At 38.9% G+C, this 23,670-nt stretch overlaps 1 protein-coding gene across 1 annotated transcript in view; it reads right to left on the bottom strand.

The window, feature by feature from the left end:
- SPTLC3 (serine palmitoyltransferase long chain base subunit 3) overlaps window positions 1–23,670 on the bottom strand; it is a 138,857-nt gene that overhangs the window by 65,382 nt on the left and 49,805 nt on the right. Inside the window, exons 9-11 of the mRNA XM_063444035.1 lie at window positions 22,801–22,927; window positions 10,790–10,925; window positions 3,465–3,594 (exon numbers count right to left, since the gene is read on the bottom strand). Of these exons, the coding sequence (XP_063300105.1) occupies window positions 3,465–3,594; window positions 10,790–10,925; window positions 22,801–22,927 (393 nt within the window). The remainder of the gene's footprint in view (window positions 1–3,464; window positions 3,595–10,789; window positions 10,926–22,800; window positions 22,928–23,670) is intronic.

Genomic DNA, 23,670 nt, shown 5'->3' with positions numbered 1-23,670 from the left:
AGGAGCCCGACCGGAACACAGGACACCCACAGGGGGACTGCCACTATAACAAACTGACACCCAACGAGACTATGATTATTACAGCAGTCCCCAGGCCTTACGGTCATCTTGAACAATCTTTAATATATACAGAAGGGCCCTTTGGTGGGCAACCATCATCACCATGCTGACATGGGGTCAACTTGGGGTGGAAAAAACAACATCTATAGTGCAATCTCATCTGTTGAAGCTTACTTTGTTTCAGTACCTCGGTCTTCAAGCTACTAAACCTCTAGTTTCAGTCTGTCACAACATGCACCATGCATTTATTCTGAGTCTACCCAGTGAAGAGATACGCTAAGCAACCACACTAATTAGCCTAGCATGTACTTAAATATACAGTCTTGTTCCTATAACGTTTGTCCATGTCATGTTCTCCCTCTTTGTCACTCCTCTGCATATTCTTCCATGACATGTACGTTCTGCTAACTTACTTAACCTAAACGAGAACCTAATCTACTGAAATATACATAAAAATGTGCTTCTTGATTTACTGCTTCTTGATTTATGTGCTTGTTGTACCCTACCTATAATATAAAATTGTGCATATGTTCTCAGATACCCCAAATGTAAAACGTGATAAAAAAGCCTGAGGAATGCCGTTGGGGTACCTCAAGCCTGTCTGTAATATTACAATGCACAGCAAAAAAAAAATGAAAAAAAAAAATGAAAAAAAATATATATATATATATATTTTACAAATACAAATATATTCGGGGCCAGTACAAACCATTATCTGGAAATATATTCATAAACAGGGCGATATACAGGACACAAGGTCACGCGTTTAGACTGGAAGAAAGGAGATTTAATCTAAGGCAAAGTAAAAATGTTTTACAGTAAAAACTAAGGATATGGAATTCTCTGTCTGAATAGGTGGTTTTATCAGAGTCCACACAGATGTTTAAACTGCAATTGGATAAATACTCCCAAAAACATAACATACAGGGATATCATTTCTAATTAGTGAGGTAATAGCTGCTTGATTCAAGGAGATATCGGACTGCTATTTTGGGGTCAAGAAGGAATATTTTCCTAGTTTGTTGCAAAATTGCAAGCGCAGTTTTTTGCCTTCCCTTGGATCAACAGCAAAACCATGTGAGGAAGGCTGAACGTGATGGACACAAATCTCTTTTTAGCTATGTAACTATGTAACTACCTCTTGTGCTGTTGGGGCTGAGACTGTGTGCATACATTTGAAAAGGAAGTCTTTATGGAGTGATGGGGTGTAGATTAGGAGGCAGGTATATGGTGCAGAATTCTGCAAAATATTAGTTTGGTTTTTATTTGCACAAAAACTTTAAAGAATAGAGCAAAAGAAAAATACAGCATACAAATAAGGCAAAATCTAATAAATGGCATTAAAGTTGCATTGGTATTTTTTTAAAGTAAGCCGTTGTGATTTTTAAATAAAAGCAGCTGTGAATCTTTTAAATAGAGCTGAATGAATAGCAAACACAGATTCAAAGCTATTGGTGTCACAATTATTCTGATTTCTATAGACTACATTTACAGAATTCTAAATATAAACAATAGTGCATGTAACTCATGCTTCAATATAAGCACATGGAAATTTACAAACAGCAGCAGTGCCGGTCTGGCTTATATGATACCTGGGTTATTTGACATTGCGCCATCTATTGGTAGGGCCTGACTGGGCTAATTTTTAAAATACTCCTAAATCACAGGCTTAGCGCAGTATCGTGTGGTCACGCCACATCAAATAAGCACCATTACATCAGCAACAGCTGGATGGCTACCTTGTGGCTACTCCGGAACTGGTCAAATGAAAATCTGTCTCGAATGTCCAAGTGTGTGGTTAGTTAATCATGGAAACGCTGTGTCTGCAAATAACACCGATTATAGATCTCGGATGTTTAGCATCTCTGGCTAAGGTCTGTGAATTCTGCTGGTTATCACGTTATATTGGGGAAATTGTAAGAGTGAAAGAAACAGGTGAAGGAATATCAATGACAACGGAATTACATTCTCATTCTTAATTATACCAGACCTACACTAGAGATATATTATGTTGCATATTACTGTGCTGGGAAGGTAATATAATTCATACCGTAAACTACGCAGGGTATGTTCTTTCCACTGCAATGACGGGAAAGGGTATTATAGAAAATAATAAATAAATAAAAAAAGTCATCAATTTTCTTTTTTCTCTGCTGATTAATTCAAACCAAAAGCCATTTTGGGACATTTAGAATGGCTGTAGTCACTCAGATATGTAACTTTTCTCTACGTTGATTCTCATCCACCACCCAAAAGCCTGTTTGGTAATGTTTTTCTGCAATTTGTTCGGGTTTTTATGCAGAAACAAAAACATACTGCTTTGGGAATACCCTCATTTGAAGATGAAAAGGAATGCAGATAGAAGGAAATCCAAATAACAGAAGCGGATCCTGCAATTTAGCAACAACAAAATACTTTTACGTAATCCCTTATTATTATTGGTATGTATATAGCGCCGGCGCTTTACATTAAAGCCCCAATTTCAGAATCTACAGTCATTACAATCTGGCCGCAAAAGGTTGTGTGTCAGCATTAACTTTTGTTGTTATTCAGCATCATCAGCAGCTCTGCAAACCCTCGAAAGTCTATTTATCACCCTAAACACGTCACCAGCTTTTTGAATACAGCACTATACACTTTGAAAGGAGATAAGACAAGCCAATCTCCACTCTCCCTCCTCCAATGTCACAAATTACTCCGTCTCACCTTCTTTAGCTTTGAACCATCACAAATTATAATGATCTTGCCTTACTACCTCAATAATTTCCTTTTTGTACCCTGTAGTTTACCATATCAAAACTAATTATATCCACCATCACCACTTCAAAATATACTACTTTCGCATTAAATCAACACTAGTAATGAAGAAATAGAAGAAGGGAATCATGCGCATCACAAAGGATCATCTTCTTCTAAGCGAAATATATATTTCACCCCCCACAACTATTAAACTTAATGTGAAAGCAGGATTTCGGTACTCCCTAAACATCTACTGGTGTTGCTGTTAAGGTGTAAACGTGTACGTAGGCTATGTGTATAGTAAAATCTAAGCCGGGGTAGGCAACCTTTGCCACTTCAGGTGCTGTGAATTACATCTCCCCTGATATTTTGTTGGAATTCTCATGGTAAAAGCATTATGGGAGATATAGTCTACAATATTTGGAGTACAAAGGTTACCTACCCCTGATCCAAGCACTTCATGTATGGTTGTGGTTACCTTTTCCTTGTTCACACATAAGCTGCATTTTTATTTCACAGTTAAATGTTGCATTCCAAAAGGTTATTATAAAAAGAAAAAAATGCTGGAGAAGGGTTTTCAAGGACCAGATAGTTATGGTCACGTTGATGGTCACTGGTCATTAAGTGGATACAATAGGAAATTCAGTGCGATGGAAGTAACTTACTGTGTCCAACATCTCCTTCGTGTGAGAGGCTGAAATGCAAAACCGAGCCCTGGCTTCAGCAATGGGTGTTGCAGGGAACCCGACGACGACAACACCAATTTTCCTCTCCAACATATGCCTTGCAAAGGCGCTGTGAAAATGGAAGGATAATGGAAGAAAGTGAATTTACAAATAAAATCTATCAGAAGCTTTCAGCACAAAACCAAATTGTGTGGTTATTCATAAGTAAACTTTACTAACATACATTGGATTAGTGTATTTGGGTTTTCTACAATCTATGATATTTTTATATACGCTGACACTTTACATTAAGAAGCTCTGTAATATACTCGTCTATATGCGACACACAAGAGTTTTATTGCTATGGAGCAATGTGATCAACTTAGACACAGCACAAATCATTGCTAGTTCTATTGCGGAGGATATTTAAAGACATTTGGGGGAAAAAATTCCAAAGTACTACAAACAAGGGACAAGAAAATCAGGCTAAGTAATCGTGTGCTTTTTTATATCTTTGTTTGACTTTATGAAAGACAGTGAAAAGTATTATACTAGCTTTAAAAGGCTATAGATGTTTTAATCTTTGCATTATTATTTTTTTTATTTATTCAGATACCAACAATAAAATCAGGTTTCTGTTATCTAAAGATTAGGAAAGCCAAAATGTATTTCATTCACTGAGGAGACCTTTCAGACCGATGGCATCCTAGATTACTTTTAAGCTTATAAATAAAGCCCCACCGTGCTAAATAACATAGTGCATAATTAATGAGTGACATGCATAACTGGGATAACACTGATTAGTTTTACTGATGCTGACGAGAGTTAATCTCCAGTGACTTCGTAAGACAACGAGAAGAGATTACTGTGAACTCATATTCGATGGCCGTCCATCTGTTGCCTAGCGGAGAGATTTGGCTTCACTTACTAATGCGCAGTGTTTATGGTCTGCTATTTATGTATCTGCATACCTACATATTGGCATGAACATAAAAGAATATGCACAAAAAAGTATTCAATGAGTGGTTTTAGCTATTCGAACAGGATAGCTAGTTTAAATAGATTCAATTTTTTTGTTTTCTAATTGGAGAGGTTTTTATACCATGCAGTCAGTTATAAAAATGCATGTTTATAAGGAATTAAACACCGTCCGAGCACTGCATTCTCATTTAATATAGAGTATAGTAAGCCATGCACCATAGAGTTTATTTACATGTTATATGTTGTGTATCCTTTTAATGGAAACCGTCACATGCCATTTTATTTATTTTAAGAACTGTAGGACTAAAAGTTAACAATGCTTAATGCATAAAAAATGATCCAATAATTTACATTATAAGCCAAGTGATCCAGACACAGCAGAATGTTTTTCTTCCTCATTCAGTTTGTTCGACTGAGCCAACGGAAGTGGCAAACGCGCCTTCTCCCACATGTGCCAGAGAGCCAGTGCGCGAGCAGTCTCAGGGCTACCTGGTCCTTCCTGGTCCACATGACTTTCTGTTCCTTCTTCCCGGCTCCATCTTCCTCCCTGCCCTCCTCCCCCAATCAGCACAGGCATGCACAGAAATGGCACATGCTTGCCTAACTCAGAATCAGAGGCTTTTGAAATGGAATGTTCCTTTAAAACAATTCTTTCAAGGGTGCATGTGTGCATATAGAACATGCATTCATACAGGATATTCTCATTAGATGTTCAACAGTCCACAGAACATAGAAGTGTTGTGAAGCCAAGTGTTTGTTTATACTTACCTCGACAAACAATACTGAAACACTTACTATAGTGAAGAGATACAGCAGAGATAAGGAATGAGCACTTTTAGAAAAGTGACCATTCTTCTTTGACCTCTCAAGACTTCTGATGCATCCATACGTTGTTAAAGGGACACTATAGACACCAAAACCACTACAGCTGAGCACTGTAAATGCTGCCTTTTCAGAGAAAACGCAGTGCTTACATTGGTGCCTAGTAACACCTCCAGTGGCAGTCACTCAGACGGCTGCTAGAGGTGCTTCCTGCGTCAAGTGTGCAGCACAGACGTTCAGTGTCTCAACGCTCTGATTGGAGAAGCACTGACTCAATGCAGGTCTATGAGGAAATGCTGGTTGGTGCAGCGTTTTGCCGCACATGCACAATAGCCTCGCAAGGCTTTCCTATGGTAAAGCATTGGATTGGCGGAGAACATCAAGATTGATAATCTCAGCCATGGTGGCAGGGCCAGTATTCCAATCAAGATATATCAATGTATCAATTTAATTTGGCTAAAATACAAAGAAAAAAGAGAAGTTGGCACATATTCACGATGCATGCTATTGCTCTGTGTAAGAAAACATTTAGCCCGTTCTACACTGCTTGCTTTGCAAACCTTTCTGTTTGTATGTGTTTCCTGGGGCAACAAGAAGAAGTCAAGGTTCGAGAACATAATTCCACTGCTATTTAAGGAAATTCATGGTAAACGTCTGGGAGGTTAGCCTACAGTTTGTATATACGACAGAGACTAAGTGTCCAATTCAGGACCAAGTGTTTTGCAGCATGGCTGTATGTACGGAAAAAGGCATTTCAAAAGGGTATCTCATTTCGAACGTGATGCACATGCAAAATAGCAAGTGTCACATAACGAACACAATAACCAAATGCCTCCAAATTGTGGGACAGGAAATAAATCAACAAATGCGGTCGTTTGAGCAGGGTCCTCATTAACCTATTGTTCCTATAACATTTTGTAATTATCTTATTTATAAAATTTTCCCCGTTAAATTTTCCCCTTTATAATATTTTAAGAGCTGCGGAATAAGTTGGTGCTAGATTATAATTATTTATAAAACCCCAACAAATTCCGTAGCGCTGTACAATGGGTGGACTAACAGACACGTAATTTGTATCCAGACGAGCCGAACACACAGGAACACAGAGATTGAGTACAAATAAAGCTTACATGAAATTCTTCATCTACAGCATTTGTTGATTTATGTTATGCCCTGTATCCTATAATTGTCATTTCAAAATATAATCCCTTACCTATGAAGCACTTAACAACTCTAGCCCCAGTTATATTCCTTCACTGATTCGTAGGTACGCTCTTTCTCGGTGTCTCCGCTCTGCTGGTGACCTTGTCCTGTCCGCTGTTCGACCCTTACTGCTAATTTGCGCTTACAGGACTACTTGCGGGCAGCTCCTTTCCTTTGGAACAGCCAGTCTAGTCCCCTTCACACCTTCTCATAGTATTCAATCGTTTAAGAAGTTCCTCAAAACACATCTCTTCAGAAAAGCTTATGGCCTCCCACAGTAATTTCTATGTTACAAACGTGCTCTCTCCTAAAGGGCCACACTCCACTCTCACCTCCTGTTCTGTTACTTTTCCACCTTGCTTATTTGCGGTCCTCCTCGATGCCCTTCCTATTGTATTTTTATACCCCACCTCCTCTAGACTGCTCGTTTGAGCAGGCTCCTCATCAACCTGTAACATTTTGTAACGTTACTTCAACCTGTAACATTTTGTCATTTGCTAATTTTTTGTAAAATTTCCCCCTTTTATATTATTGTAAAGCGCTGTCGAATAAGTTGGCACTATATAAATAGCAATATTATTATTACAGTATTACAGATTGTTATCATCCTGCTGTCATACTTCCAATATAAATTGTTTGCTCTGTCCAGATTTAATTGCGACTCGGTGTGAAGACTGATAACATCAGATTCTTTGCAAAGTTCTTAAAGTAGGGAATATGTAGAAGATAATGTAACCCTGACATACTGCAGTTTTATGGTGCTTTCTTTTACATGTGGTCATCATTGCTCTGCTATAGGTATAATATATTGTCACTAGTGGTGATTTTTCCATAAAACAACACCACACTCTATCGTAAACCCACCTCCACCAACACCATGCTTAGATGGGTCAGTTACCACCCGACTCCACTTAAGAGGGGCATTCCAATTGGTCAGTACTTGAGGAACTGCTCCTCTATTGAAGATTTTAAGTCTAAAGCAATTCAACTCAAGCAGAGGTTCAAGGAAAGAGGGAACCCTAATAGATGTCTGAAAAGTGCATAACAGAGAGCACAGGCATGTAAGAGAGAAACGCTACTTGGAGACACGGCTAGGCTAAGCACCCCTAAACAGATTAGATGTGTGGTTAATTTTGATTCAGGATGGGACGTCGCTAAGAAAACCTTAGAAAGATTTTGGCCACTCCTGACTCAGGATCCATACGTGTCATATGTCGTCTCCCCAAGAGTCTCACTAGCAGCCAGAAGGGGAAAACATCTAAAGGAAATGTTAGTACCGAGCCATTTGTCAGCCCCTAGTACAAATAGGAACTGGATTTCAGTAACTGGTACGTACCAATGTGGACGCTGTGTTAGCTTGCCAGTACATCTCCAGAGTGTCAGATGTTTTAACAGACTCCACTTGTACATTCAAGGTCCCAGTAAAGCAGTTCTTTAACTGCAACACCTCTGGAGTGGTATACCTTTTGACATGTTAGTGCGGCTTAAAATATGTGGGGTAAACCATACGCCCATTTAAAAGGAGACTAATGGAACACGTTCATTCTGTGACATGTCAAGTCATACCATAAAAACTCCCCCAAGGGTATGACATTTGCTGAGATTGAAAGAGTCTACATGGACAAGAGAGGTGGGGACTTGGATCTAGCCCTCAAAAAAAGACTGTTTTGGGATCAATAAATTAGATACCGTGGCACCCAGAGGATTAAATGAGGGCTTTACATTCACCCTCTTTATTGGCACATAGGAGTAATAGTGTTAATAATAAAAGGGATATTATTTTTACAATTATATAGGCTGATACAGCATGTTATACAATTTTCTTCTTCTTTCCATATTGTGTATTTTGATGGGACTTTAGGTACAAAAGATCGCCTGTAGAATTTTTGTTTGCTTCTCTTATTCATCCTAACTATTACTTGGGATTTACAGCTAAAGTGTTTATGATAACCGGATTAATCCTATTCATCATAGAAGGGGTTAATGTGGACATACCAAGCATGAAACGCCCACTTATATGCCCCCTCCACCCCTTTCAGATTGGGAGAGATGTGCTAAGCTACATCACTATTTACTTTTATTGGATCGTTGTTCTGCCTATGTGGGCGGAGGTAAGTTGGGTTAAAGTATTATATATTGGGAACATACGTGAAGAGAATGTACACAACCCCTAGTACTGGGAGAAGGAGCACACACACCCTAACACCTTACTGGCCACTTAGGGCGCCAGTCTAACCCACATTACCATTAGGGTTGACGTTCCGCCCATGTGGGCGGAGGGTAGCTAGGTAGTAATGTATGGCACCTTGAGAGGGAGATTTATGTGTAGAGGATGTATACACACCTCCTAACCTCATTGGAAGATGGGGAAGGAGCACACACCCCCTTATGCCTCATTGGCTATCTCGGGCACTAGACTTACCCATTTCCCTTTAAAAAGAAAGAGAGGCGATCTGCTTATATGCCACAGACAAAGGTGCTCTAGTAGCGCCGAAACGCGCAACAGGCTTCTCTTCTTTCTCTTTTTAAAAAAAATAAAAAATTTCACTGTACATTTGTTTTTTCACGGATGTTTGTCTTGGGAGGGATATTGTAGATATTCAGAGGGTTGAATTCAGTATGGTGAGGTTTATATAGGGTATACCTAGGGAAGCAGGGCAAGCTTGCAAGATTTTGCAAGGTTAGGGTTATTCCTATAGGCAGCACTAAGCCTTCTAGTTTACATTTTTTCAGATATCAACTTCGAAGTTGACACCTTTTTTTAAGTCAGCAATATGAAGGCTTGGGGTTTATTTTTTGGCCACGTGATAAGGATGTGTTGGTAAAATTACTTGGAGGTGGTTACACTTTTATCACGCCACCATTACATTGTATCCACAAATCCGTGTCCTTTGCTTATAACTTTCGCTCTAGCTGGTTACACTGTTATCGCTCCACTATTGGAGTAAATTTACAAGTCTGCACGTGTTCACTATTGAGAGATAAGCATATAGTCTGGGGGATATTGGTTGTAATGACGAGGCATGTTTTGGTTCTTGTAGAGGGGTGTATTAACTATATACCCCACACTTTCTGGACACTTTAGTCCACTCTAACTTGTACTCTTGTGTCTCCATTTTCAATTAGTCCATCAGATCAGCTTTAGAATATTTTTCTGACGTTTAACCCACGCTCTCAAGCCAGCTCCTACTAACCCGTAACCCCCCTACCCACTTCATATCTGTCGAGTCATTGGGCTCTTTTTAATGGGCTTCTATGTGTGTTACCTATGTCCGGTTATATAATCACTTCTAAATAAAATTGTGTTTTCAATATTATAAGTGACCTTCTGTGTCCTCTGGACTTTAAGTCCATTGGCCAGTACTGTGTATAGTTTCTATAAAACATATACAATAAAATAAATGACTGATAAAGTCTATTATTAAAGTACTACACTATATTCTCATTCTTTTATTTAGATGAGAAGCTGCTGTTTATTAAGGTAAAAGTGTACCTAGATAAACCATTAGTTTAGGTGATTTGTGTAAGAACGCTTTGCGCTTTACATAATATTTGTTCTATAAATACAGGTTTATTTAAAAGGACACTATAGTCACCTGAACAACTTTAGCTTAATGAAGCCGTTTTGGTGTATAGAACATGCCCCTGCAGCCTCACTGCTCAATCCTCTGCCATTTAGGAGTTAAATCCCTTTGTTTATGAACCCTAGTCACACCTCCCTGCATATGACTCGCACAGCCTTCCATAAACACTTCCTGTAAAGAGAGCCCTATTTAGGCTTTTTTTATTGCAAGTTCTGTTTAATTAAGATTTTCTTATCCCCTGCTATGTTAATAGCTTGCTAGACCCTGCAAGAGCCTCCTGTATGTGATTAAAGTTCAATTTAGAGATTGAGATACAATTATTTAAGGTAAATGACATCTGTTTGAAAGTGAAACCAGTTTTTTTTTCATGCAGGCTCTGTCAATCATAGCCAGGGGAGGTGTGGCTAGGGCTGCATAAACAGAAACAAAGTGATTTAACTCCTAAATGACAGTGAATTGAGCAGTGAAATTGCAGGGGGATGATCTATACACTAAAACAGCTTTATTTAGCTAAAGTAATTTAGGTGACTATAGTGTTCCTTTAACCCCTTAAGGACACATGACATGTGTGACATGTCATGATTCCCTTTTATTCCAGAGGTTTGGTCCTTAAGGGGTTAAGGTATAAAGACAATTGTACATTTTAAGATTACATAAAATGATGTTATGATATTGCTGAAATATTTTAAACAAACATAAATTGTTTTTATTTACTGCGTTGCTTCTGATACTTACCCTACTTTTCCTGGCATATACAGGAGTACCGGTACAACCGGAGAATCCTCATTCCCATAAATAATGAATCCCAGCTCGCGTAACCGCTGCCGGAAATATCTGGTGTTCTCTGCCAACTGCTGCACTCTCTGAATTCCTAAAGTGTAAAAACACAAAACACAATGAGCAGAGATAATTATAGTGTACTCTATAACACATTGACTTCTCTATGGATTGATGGCTGACGTTTTAAATAGACCACACAAAAAAACCCAACAAATGAAAACATGAAAAAAATGAAACGTGAACATTTTGATACAAATGACATTAAAAAGGAACACTGTGGGGGCGGGGCCTGACTGTCATGGAGGAGAGAAGTGTTTCTCTCAAGCTCCTCCACAATCTTGGAATAAAAAGCATTTCACAGCCCCATACAGCACGACCTGGGCAGCAACAAGCAATTTATCAGTCTCCTGACCTGGCTGAGACATGTTGCAGAGGTCGGCAACTCATTGGGAGCCCTATTGCCACACCAACAGGGGCATGCGGCCGATCCCCCACTCCGGAGCGACACATCGACTACTCCCGTGAGGCAAGCACGCTATTACCCCCCTCCCCCCCCTTGGACCGTTGGGGGTGATCACGGTCCCACTCAGGCAAGCCACCCCGACCTGAGAGAGGCACCGGACACAACTGTACTCCTCAACAATCAGCCCAGCGACTCAACAATCATGGCGTAAGTCACGTGTCCCCTTCGTCCGCATGTTGTCCAGGCTGATATCCAGACCAGGCTGGACGCTATCTTTGCTGCCTTCTGGTGAACACTGGAATGCCGGGCAGCTAAACCAGTCCTTCAACAATCCAGTCACCCCTTACCCAAGCAGCCGGCTCCGCGCACCAATAAGCCCAAAACGGCGGTTGGAGGGAAAAAGCGCAGGAAACCAAAGCGGAGGTTGGCAGCACTTAAACTAATATACCCACGCAAGAGACACCGCTCGCACCGAATGCGGAGCACTTGCCCTCCTCAATCTCAGCACTACCAACCTGATCCTGAGGGACCGCAAATGCTCCAGGCCTGCCTGAACCGAGTGGAGAGGATGCAAGCTTTGACACACTTGGAGATTGGAGATAAGATTTCTGGTGTGGAACTGGACTCTCCACTCTGGCCTGCCTGTGGAATCGGGTGACTACTTCTGATAACCTACTCATGTACCGCGGACACTCTCTCAGTTGGGAATAAAAGATTTTATTATATGTCTTGCTAATATTATATTCTTTTAGGCTTGAGGCTTAGTGTCACTATCAATACCTAAAGCGGTCATAGTGGGTAACAAGATCCTAACTTACCTTCTGTCATAACCATGATGATAAATGCTTTTTCTTGTTCTAAATAACCATTTTTAACAGGGCGACTGTCAACCCAGAGGCCTCCCTGCATGTGTTTATTTCATGTCTACTTGATTTCTCTGCTACCTACCCTAGCTTTAGTTTCTATTCAAGTACAACAAGCCTACCTTCTTAATTATTAATTTAAAAATTGTGCTGACCTTCCAGATGCCATGCTTATATACCATTACTTATGATGTGTTTGAACTTGTATATGCTGTTGTGGCACTGCAGGCAACTATGTATTTTTCGGCACAGCAAAAATAAAGAATAAAAAAAAAAAAGGAACACTATAGTGTCTTCCTGACACTATAGCCCTAAAGTGGCTGTTTAGGTTTTTAGGTTACCAGCCTCTCTACAGCCTCAGTAAAATTATGATTTTACTCACCTTTTCTCCCACGCCAGTCTACCAGCCGCTGGCCCCGCATCCATGTCTGAGATCAAGATTGATGATCTCAGCCAATCCAATCCTTGGAAAAGAATCAGGAATCTAGTGAGTATGGGCATCAAAATGCCGCACTGCGTCAATCAGCATCTCCTCGTATAGGGGCATTGAATCAATGCACCTCTATGGGGAACGTTAAGCATCTTCATGTATAGCGTGGAGATGCTGAGTGTAGATGCTGCACATGGTGCAGTGCTAGACTAGGCTGTCCGAGTATCTGCACCTAGAGGTGTTACTAGGAATAAATGTAAGCAAGGAATTGTCTGAAAAGGCAGCATTTACAGTGCTCAACCTCCAGGGACTGGCTATGGCTGTGGTGGTTCTGGTGACTATAATGTCACTTTAAAGGACCACTGTAGTGCCAGGAAAACATACTTGTTTTCCTGGCTCTATAGGGTCCTTGGGTCCCCCTCACCCTCGGGGCCCCCCTCCCGCCGGGCTCTAGGGTGAGGAAGGGGTTAATCCCTTACCTTTTTTCCAGCGCCGGGCAATCTCCTCCTCCTTTCCCAGTCATCGGCTGAATGCGCATGCGCGGCAAGAGAGGCGCGCACATTCAGCCAGTCCATAGGAAGGCATACTCAATGCTTTCCTATGGACGCTGGCGTCTTCTCACTGTGAAAATCACAGTGAGAAGCGCCTGTCAATGAGACAGCCACTAGAGGCTGGATTAACCCTAAAGTAAACATAGCAGTTTCTCTGACACTGCTATGTTTACAGCAGAAAGGGTTAATCCTAGGCGGACCTGGCTCCCAGACCACTTCATTAAGCTGAAGTGGTCTGGGTGCCTATAGCATTTACTGTGATTTGAAAGAGCTGCAACTAGTTTTGTTAAGGAGACATGTATTTACTTAAGTTAGATCAATCATTTTCATCTGTAGTTTCTGAAATTATTGAAAGTTATTTTTAAAAAAGAAATGATGATTATTTAAATCTACATTGTAAGCTAAAGTCCATCTTCACTTCAAATATTGTCTGTAACAAGCAAGCGACACAAGAAAACAAAAACAAAAAAAGTACATTTTAGCTACATAGAAGGCTAGGAATAGTATATTATTTTAACATTCATTACCCAAATAATATGCCATCACATGCCAAATAAGTAAAAAAAAAAAAAAAAAGCTACAAAAATAAAATGAAAATGATTTAAAAAGGTCAACAAAAGAATACAAAAAAAAACCTGCAGACAAAATGACAATCACAACTTTTCACTAACAGGATGAGCACGAGAACAGGAAATGTACTGAGACCTCTGAAAGCTACACAAATTCATACTGAAAGTGGATCAATGAAGCAGACAAAAAACAAAACAAAAACAAAAGAACAGATTTCCTTAAGCCTGCAATCCGTTTGTTACTGGATTAAAAGAAAGTCAGACTAACTCCATTAATAAGAACCTTTAGCCATTCAGTCACTCAGCAGATAAGAGAGTGTGTGCACAGATGTCTGCCACTAAAGGATCTGCAAACGTTGCCTAGTATTTTATGCATCATGGAGCCCATAGGTGAAAATCAACAATAGCTTTGTTTGGACCTTGTTTGAGGGCACTGGAGAGAGGCTTCAGGCACTTCCTCTTAAAGGATGTTCCGGCACATTGACCACCCTCAATGTATAAAGAGACACTCATTCTTGATCTCCTCTTTATTACACACCATCAGGTATCCATTCCTCCCTGGTGTACTTCCTCTCTCTTCCCCACATGTATTTATTTATTACTGGTATTTATAAAGAGCCAACAGATTCTGCAGCGCTGTACAATTAGTGGAGGACGTACAATATACACAGACATATTCATAAAGGTAGAGAGGGCCAGGCCCGTAAGCTGATATGTAGCCGTTGAAGCTCTTTTATACAAAGTACTTGGCTAGATAGCTCGTGAGCTTACAATCTATCATACCTCAGTAACTCCAATTGTAGAATATCAAACATTTTATTTGAAAATATTCTGTGTTCATTAACCAAGGATTCCTAAAACAATATATTCCATACAATACTACCAAAATGCACATATTGAGCTGCATAAAGGTCAGGCGGGCATACCTAGTTATTTAGAGTTTGTTTATTTTATTTTACCATTTGGATACTAGTAACACTTACACTTTTCGGTATTTTCATTTTATTTTTCACCTTAGTGAAGTAAAAGACATTTGACATTTAGATGTTTGTACACACACACACACTGCTGAAAATATTTGTGTAGCAAAATATACAATGTTTGTGGTCATAAATGGCAACCACAACTACTGAGTTTGAAAGGTTTTTGAATATGTGTAGCTTGTTGGAACGATAATCCTATTAACCAAGACGAACGGGAAGATATAAAAGTAAAATAAAAAATATTTAGGAAAAAAAATACATTTCAATTAAGACTTAATGTTTGTAGCGTATTGGGTGAGTTAAGGCCACAACTTTTACGCTCTAAAACAAAACATCTGTGCCATCGTACTAAAGCAAACAAATGAAATCAAGTTCTCTGCTACACATCGCGCCAGTCCTTAATTCAAACAGCTCTGTGGTATTTTTAAAAGAATATTTTTGGCATGCCATTGCGCCACAGAAATCTGCTCTTCCATTAAAGTTTCTCTAAAAACAAGACAAAATAACTATTAAAAATAGTTGGGAGTTTGGTGTTCTTCCACCAGTCATATGAACTTGACATGATGTGGAACATTGTCCACAGAAGATTCCATAGATTTCCAGGTTTACATTTTTGTTTTATTTTCAGTAAAATCTTTTCCCCAAGTTTTTACTAAAGAGCCCCAAATTTATAATTTTATAATCTCATATGTAGTTTAAAAAAAATAAAAAATGTTTGGTGTCGACGGACTTTAAGAAGTAATTTGAGGACACACGTTTATAGACCATTTAGAATGGGAGGGACAACAAAGAAGAACTAACTACGTGTGGGGTGAGACAACAAACATGGATGCCCAGCCACATAATGGTGGTCAGGGACATAAAGCAAACCGCTTAAATATTCTTTAATACATTATGCGTTTTTTTTGTGTGTTTTATTTCCACAAAACTAGAATTACAACTAAAGTTTACAAGGGTGGCATAAATTAGTGACTATATATATATATATATATATATTTTTTTTTATTATTATTTCTGCCTGGTTCTTCAGCAAGCCCTTAAAATGTTCATGTCTTTAAAATATATGTAGAATTTTATTTTAGGCATGTTCTTTTTGCTATTATTGCACAAGAATGTGTCCAAGAATTGGTATAAAAATAAAAAATAAAAAAGTACATGGAAGTCAAGTTTAAATGAACATCAAAAAGGTTCTAACTCTGGCAGCAAGCTACTCTCCTGCAACAGGTTTTGGGATATGTGTCTTGCCACGAACAGGTGATTAATCACGGAGTATGTCAGATCTTCAGCAGAAACCCAGCCAGCACATATTGTATGCCATCTGGAATAGATTACGTACTTCTGAAATGCCAATGGTCAGAAAGCATTTAAAGCAAAGTTTTCTCTTTTGTGTTTCTCAAACTGATCACAGGCTGCCAGCTGTGGATTTATAAATAAATAATAATAATAAAAGAAACGCAATATTGCCAACAAGACAGAAGGTTGCACAACCTGTTGTCCAAGGCATCCATTGGATAAGGCAGTTTTGCCATCCATTGGATAAGGCAGTTTTGCCATCCATTGGATAAGGCAGTTTTGCCATCCATTGGATAAGGCAGTTTTGCCATCCATTGGATAAGGCAGTTTTGCCATCCATTGGATAAGGCAGTTTTGCCATCCATTGGATAAGGCAGTTTTGCCATCCATTGGATAAGGCAGTTTTGCCATCCATTGGATAAGGCCGTTTTGCCATCCATTGGATAAGGCCGTTTTGCCATCCATTGGATAAGGCCGTTTTGCCATCCATTGGATAAGGCAGTTTTGCCATCCATTAGATAAGGCAGTTTTGACCAACAGTGGCAGTTCAGATGTTTCTGAATTACATTTCCCAAGATGTTTAAAGGGACCCTGTCATGAGTTAAATTACCTCAGCTCTGAGCTTCAAAATCCATCTATACATTGTGCTGGCAGTTTTGCTAGCAGATGTATAAACTGGAAGTAACACCTATTTACAAACGTGTGTCAATTCCTCAGCAGCCACTAAATGCGGAGGAATTGAGATACGGGGAGAGCAAACAAGTCCTCCCACAGGAGATCCCTCTGCTCACCACCATAACAACCACAGTGCATGTACGGTGGTTGCTATGGTAACTCCCTAGCTCGCACTGCTAGCGCTGGCTAGTTAGTATAGGAACAGTCATCACTTCGATTTGGGCGCTGGCAAGGAAGCCAGTGTGTTGGCATCATAGAGGAGGTCAGTGTCCCCAGTAGGGTAAATCAACGAAGAACAGAGGCGATAAGTGGGTGGACAAGAGGTGGGTGCTCCACATGTGTGTTTGAACAGCCTCTTCTGGTCAATGTTTTACATGTACTTTGCATTCAGCACACCTAGTTAATTATAGAAGTAATATTGTAGTAACTAAATTAACCTTTCTAGAATTTCCTGTTTAATTTTCTGGATCTCATAGATAAGAATGTTTTTTTGGTGAATGTTGTGTCAGAGGATGAGTGTGTGTGAATGGAAAGAAAAACACCACTACCTTATGAAGTCGCATTCACAAAAGGACTAAAAAAAACTTTCTGAATATACCGGTAGTTTAGTTTAAAGACATTTCAATGTGAACCCTTTTCTTCCTTCAAGTTAAAGAAATGGAAACTAAGAGGACAGACATGCTGAAATACAGGTAGTTCTAGACAATGCTGGTGCACTATGCTAGGGATAGGTCTATTGCTCCAGAAGCTATGCAGTGTCAATCAAACTGCCAGGACAGTTGGAGTGACTGAGGGTGGCTACTGTTGTGCTGCCTAACATGCTATAGCTGTATGCATCTATAAGAATCAGTATTGTAACATCCACCTCTTTATAACAAGCTATAGCTGTATGCATCTATAAGAATCAGTATTGTAACATCCACCTCTTTATAACAAGCTATAGCTGTATGCATCTATAAGAATCAGTATTGTGACATCCACCTCTTTATAACAAGCTATAGCTGTATGCATCTATAAGAATCAGTATTGTGACATCCACCTCTTTATAACAAGCTATAGCTGTATGCATCTATAAGAATCAGTATTGTAACATCCACCTCTTTATAACAAGCTATAGCTGTATGCATCTATAATAATCAGTATTGTAACATCCACCTCTTTATAACATGCTATAGCTGTATGCATCTATAAGAATCAGTATTGTGACATCCACCTCTTTATAACATGCTATAGCTGTATGCATCTATAAGAATCAGTATTGTGACATCCACCTCTTTATAACAAGCTATAGCTGTATGCATCTATAAGAATCAGTATTGTAACATCCACCTCTTTATAACAAGCTATAGCTGTATGCATCTATAATAATCAGTATTGTAACATCCACCTCTTTATAACAAGCTATAGCTGTATGCATCTATAATAATCAGTATTGTAACATCCACCTCTTTATAACATGCTATAGCTGTATGCATCTATAATAATCAGTATTGTGACATCCACCTCTTTATAACAAGCTATAGCTGTATGCATCTATAAGAATCAGTATTGTGACATCCACCTCTTTATAACAAGCTATAGCTGTATGCATCTATAAGAATCAGTATTGTAACATCCACCTCTTTATAACAAGCTATGCGTAATAAAGACGCATGTTTAATATCCAACCTTTAAAGTACTGGAATTTGCCGGTATACATTTAGATGGGATTTCAATGTGTGATTCTACACATAAATGTATGCAAGAGGTACGTTGAAGTGCTTACACATAAGGAAAGAAACTGGGAACTTAAAACTTCAGAAAATAGATTTTTAGGGTCTACAAGGTAGCAGCAAGCAAGCAACTGGTGAACACTGCCCTCTACTGGAAAATAACTTTAACAAATACTTTATGGATGAGCATTACACACACTATTAGTGGTTTTATTTGGCCAGTTGCATTGTCCGGATTTATTAAATATGCCTATTAAAACCAACCTACAAGGACAAACCATTCCCGTATAAATTATGAAAAGAAACATCTAGGTCTGTTAAATGTAATACCATATAAGGATACGCAGTGTTTATTCTTCTCGGTCTATATTCCATCAGCCAAAAATCTACTTTATATCCAGCAAAGATAAACACATCATGTAACTAGTTTATGCACCAAATGTATTTAGATTCAAACTATAACTACTTCAAACAGCTACACTGTATCATTCACCAATATCCATTCTTATGAGATTGTAATTCAGAAAATCACACCACTTATTTTTTTTAGAACCATACTGTTTCCCAAACGTGTATATTTCCTCTACGGTGTTAATTTAGGAGGGTATAGTGCATCATAATAGATTCGTATTCGCAGATGCATTCAATAAAAAAATTATGTATTTTTAAATAAAAATTGGAGGTGGATAGGTTAGCAGTGCCGAGGGAACTTTCTTTGTGGTTTCCTGAGGCTGGTGAGCGGACTAACTACCTCCACAACAAGTTTTGCTGTTTTTAAATTGCTATTAATAAAGTATACTTACCTGAGATCCGGATTGCAAGCTTCCTTTCCATGGATCCCATGCACTCTAGGGGCTGATCCTCCCTGAGTGCTATAGCAACGAGTGGTGCTTTTACCGCTCCAATCTTGTGAGTGTAACACCAAAAGGGCACCTCGGTTTGCTTAATTTTATATATTTATAAGTGAATTACTATGCTGCACTAGGAGCTCTATTTCTGTTTTTGTCTCCTTAATAGGTATCAGAGTGATTTCCATGTTTGCAAGTATACCTACAGATTGTGCCTTGTCCACAACCACTGTTTGTGTTGCAATTATTTATAATATTTCCACTCTGTAAACACCTCATTTCATGTACACAGGGTTACTTTCACTCTCTATTAGATGTCCATAGTGAATACGATTTTTGTTGTTGCGCACCATCACTACTGTAAGCTATATAAACATAATAATAATAATAATAACAACTCTTTAGTGTTACTTAAAAGAAGTCTAAAGCTAGACGTAGCCACTTTCTCAAAATACATGATTTTGAGCATAAAAACGGTGGGAAACCCATCAAACACGTTCATACATGAAATTATTTATGACATAAAACGTTTACGGATTCCTTTTATCTGACACAGTAGCAACAGATCCTGAAAGATAGTCAAACCAGTTTACACGGACAGGAATGCTGGTAATTTTATCTGTTTCTTCTCTTCGGTTGATTTTAATGACTTTTCTGTATCTATTTTAATTCCATGGTGTTTTGAATACTTTATAACATCACTGTGTGCTCTTTATCTACTTCAAATTCTCAGCGGTTTATACGGATTTGTTTGGATAACAGCGATTACTGCATATTTTGGAGCATTTGTCTCAGTGCAGACCTCCAGTATTCTCAGCAGTTATAATCATTATAGCGCAATAAAAGTCCAGTTTGAAACTGATCATAAAAAATTTGAAACTTGTATCATTTTTACATTTCAAGCTACAGTATCATGTTTTTGTTTGTGTGCAAATTATGGGCACAAGCAGTGGCGTAGCGTTGGGGTTGAGGGAGGGGGCGAAGTGGCTTTTGCACTCGGTGTAAAATAAAAAAAAGAAAGAAAGAAAAAATCAAATATAGCGCGCCCTTCACGACAGAAAATCTCCCAATGTTCAAACATTCTACACAGTTTTCCCAACATGACGGGGCAAGTAAACATTTCACTGTAGTTTTCCTGAGAATTACAGCCATTCCGTTTGAATACTCTAATCCTTATGTAGCCATACTGTTCCCCTGCTGTAATCCTTATTGGAGATTTACAGGTTGCCTATTAATAGCGTAATTTCCAGTTTTAAGATACTACGTATTAATCAAGTACGCCGGTAACGTGTACCTAGATAGCCTTGTTCCTCCGTCCCTACCCGCTTCGTCTCTGTGATGTGTGTGACACGGATACACTTTTGCGTAGCATAATTTTTAAAACACTAGCTTACTCCTAAAGTATTAGGGAGTTATTCACTAGAAATGGAATGATTGCAAACTGACCACAGAATACAAGTGTTATATCGAAACATCAAGGTGCACACTACTATAGAACCTACAATCTTTTGTATCCAAACTGTACAGGGATGCTAAATCCATGTACAGTTTATAAATCAAAATATAAAGAAGAAAAATATAGAAGAGATTTCCTGGCTTCTTACATTAGTTTTACTAGCAGCTTAACTTTTCAAACAGTTGTCAGTCCCTGCACTATGCTGCAGAGGGCTCTAGAATGTTGCAACCTTGTTTAATAACCAAGTAATATCACATGCGGAGCTTATATTGCATCTACACCTCTGCATTTAGACCACAGCAATGCGGACGTAAATGGGTGGGTTTTGTTTTATTTGTATTTATTTTTAAAGCAAATCAGAAGCCCAGTTTCGGTCACCACTAACAAATCAGCACCAGCCTGAGGCTGCAGGGAACAGATGTTTTGCATTCTTGTTTAAAACAAGACCGTATTTAAGTCCAGACATTGAAACAGTCACTATTTTAAAACACACATCGGTTAATTCAAAAAAGCAGTAGCACTTGCTACTGTCTGCTAAAATGTGTTAAAATCTGACGAGTGTTCCTTCTTACTGACAAATACAAAATAAATCACGCACTTTTTTTGTGTGCCTGGGGGGGGAGATTTTTTTGTGTCACGGTGTAAAACCGGACATACTAAATAATTGAGTGCATGACATCATATATTAAAAATACATGCGAGAGGCAGCAATGTTTTGCACATCTTTAAATTTCAGACTTTTCTTATTTGCATACTTTGTATTCTCCGAACAACTATTAGTAAGGCTTAGCGTAATACAATAAAAAAATAAAATTAAAAAAAATCAGCTGTAAACCAAAACTACAGCTTTGCTGAAAACCCTCAATAGGTTAAAACTGATCATTGTTTAATTCACTCTGTAACCCTTGCAATAGAATTAAAAGAACACTCCAAGCACCATAACTACTTCAGCTCGATGTAGTGGTTATGGTGCCAAGAATGCCCTGTACCATTGTAAGGAGTCAAATCTTTTTTGGAAAGATTTTACTTCTTATCTGGAATTCACCGGGTGCCACTTTCAGCCTCCACGGCCATGATGCCATCCCCAGAAATCTGGAGGTTCCCAATTAGGCACTTTGGTTAGCTCTCTAGAGCCCAGCCCTGCAATATGAGAATGTCAGCTGATCTATGTATTCTTAATAAGGAACCTTCTGGCTCTCTGGCAATGGCAGTGTAGGTGGGGAGTAGTGACCAGAACACTCCAGGCAAGAAGTCATACCATTTTAATATGATTTGTCTCTTTGCACCGAGGGTGCGTGTGCCAGGGCACATCTTGCACCATAACCACTGTATGTAGTGATTACGGTGCTTGGAGTGTTTATTGAAAACTATACATAAAGAATCCTGTTAATACAAAAAGAGCGTGTGTATGGGGCTCAGCGAATGGTAGAAATCCATTTCAGAGTTGCTGTGCATAGTTTGTTTTTCTTTAATTACCTTATTATATGTAGATAATCTACAGTGCATGGTTAAGATATAGTTTATAAACACACATAATTAATACCTTCATCGTTTGGAAATTGATCCAAAATATAAAAGACATTCGCAATCACAGGCTTTCATCAGTGCAGATGCATACCAGTACCTACAAGTTTAGCAACGGTCACTTATGCAGAGACTGGTAATATAAAATACAGCCAAAATAACAAACAGCGATGAAGCACACGGCATCTACAGATCCACAAACCCCCCCTTTTCTTAATTACCCTGGAGCTCAGCGCTGTGGTATATGTTGGCGATTCAAATAAAAAAAAGATGTATATTGTGATGCACAGACCGGTGTGTTCTTTTTCTTAATGACAAATTTCAACTTCACAAGGCATTACAAATACTATAAGATGTCATACTGGTCATGTTTTTATTATCTGAGCAATCACATTATCCAAGAATTGACCACAATATGCACCATCTACATAAAATATGCCCACAGGGCCTTCTTCCTGGGACACTTAAGGGAGTCAACATGCAAGTATTGGCATTTAGCAATCTACAGATCTTAAGTTTAAAAATAAATAAATCCCGTTAACCCCAAACATTAAGGAAGAAAAATAAATAAAAACTCCTATATTTTAAAATAATCTTACCGATAAGTGTCCCGTCACATCCCATAATACATTTCATTACTTTGATGATGTGCTCGGTCACAGGTGGAGACATGGATGCTGCATACACAGAGCTGTGTGAATGTGATTTTAAAGTGGCCACGAGTTCCTGGAAATGGAAAGAGCGGAGAGACAAATGAAAGATTTTTATGGTTTATATTCATTTACAATTCTATTTAATGCCACTGTCGTTACTCTGGGGGAGCGGAACGCATGGGTAACACAATCTGAGGTGTGACACCAAGAGGGCAGTTTTACCTTAAAGGAACACTATAGTCACCTAAATTACTTTAGCTAAATAAAGCAGTTTTAGTGTATAAATCATTCCCCTGCAATTTCACTGCTCAATTCACTGTCATTTAGGAGTTAAATCACTTTGTTTCTGTTTATGCAGCCCTAGCCACACCTCCCCTGGCTATGATTGACAGAGCCTGCATTAAAAAAAAAAACTGGTTTCACTTTCAAACAGATGTAATTTACCTTAAATAATTGTATCTCAATCTCTAAATTGAACTTTAATCACATACAGGAGGCTCTTGCAGGGTCTAGCAAGCTTTAACATAGCAGGGGATAAGAAAATCTTAATTAGACAGAACTTGCAATAAAGAAAGCATAAACAGGGCTCCCTTTACAGGAAGTGTTTATGGAAGGCTGTGCAAGTCACATGCAGGGAGGTGTGACTAGGGTTCATAAACAAAGGGATTTAACTCCTAAATGGCAGAGGATTGAGCAGTGAGGCTGCAGGGGCATGTTCTATACACCAAAACTGCTTCATTAAGCTAAAGTTGTTCAGGTGACTATAGTGTCCCTTTAAGGCAGCACAGGCGCCCCAGCCAACCAGTCTATACAGAG

This window comes from Pelobates fuscus, chromosome 2 (assembly GCF_036172605.1).
Source record: "Pelobates fuscus isolate aPelFus1 chromosome 2, aPelFus1.pri, whole genome shotgun sequence".
Classification (NCBI taxonomy): domain Eukaryota; kingdom Metazoa; phylum Chordata; class Amphibia; order Anura; family Pelobatidae; genus Pelobates; species Pelobates fuscus.
This window is presented reverse-complemented; position numbering and strand designations above follow the sequence as displayed.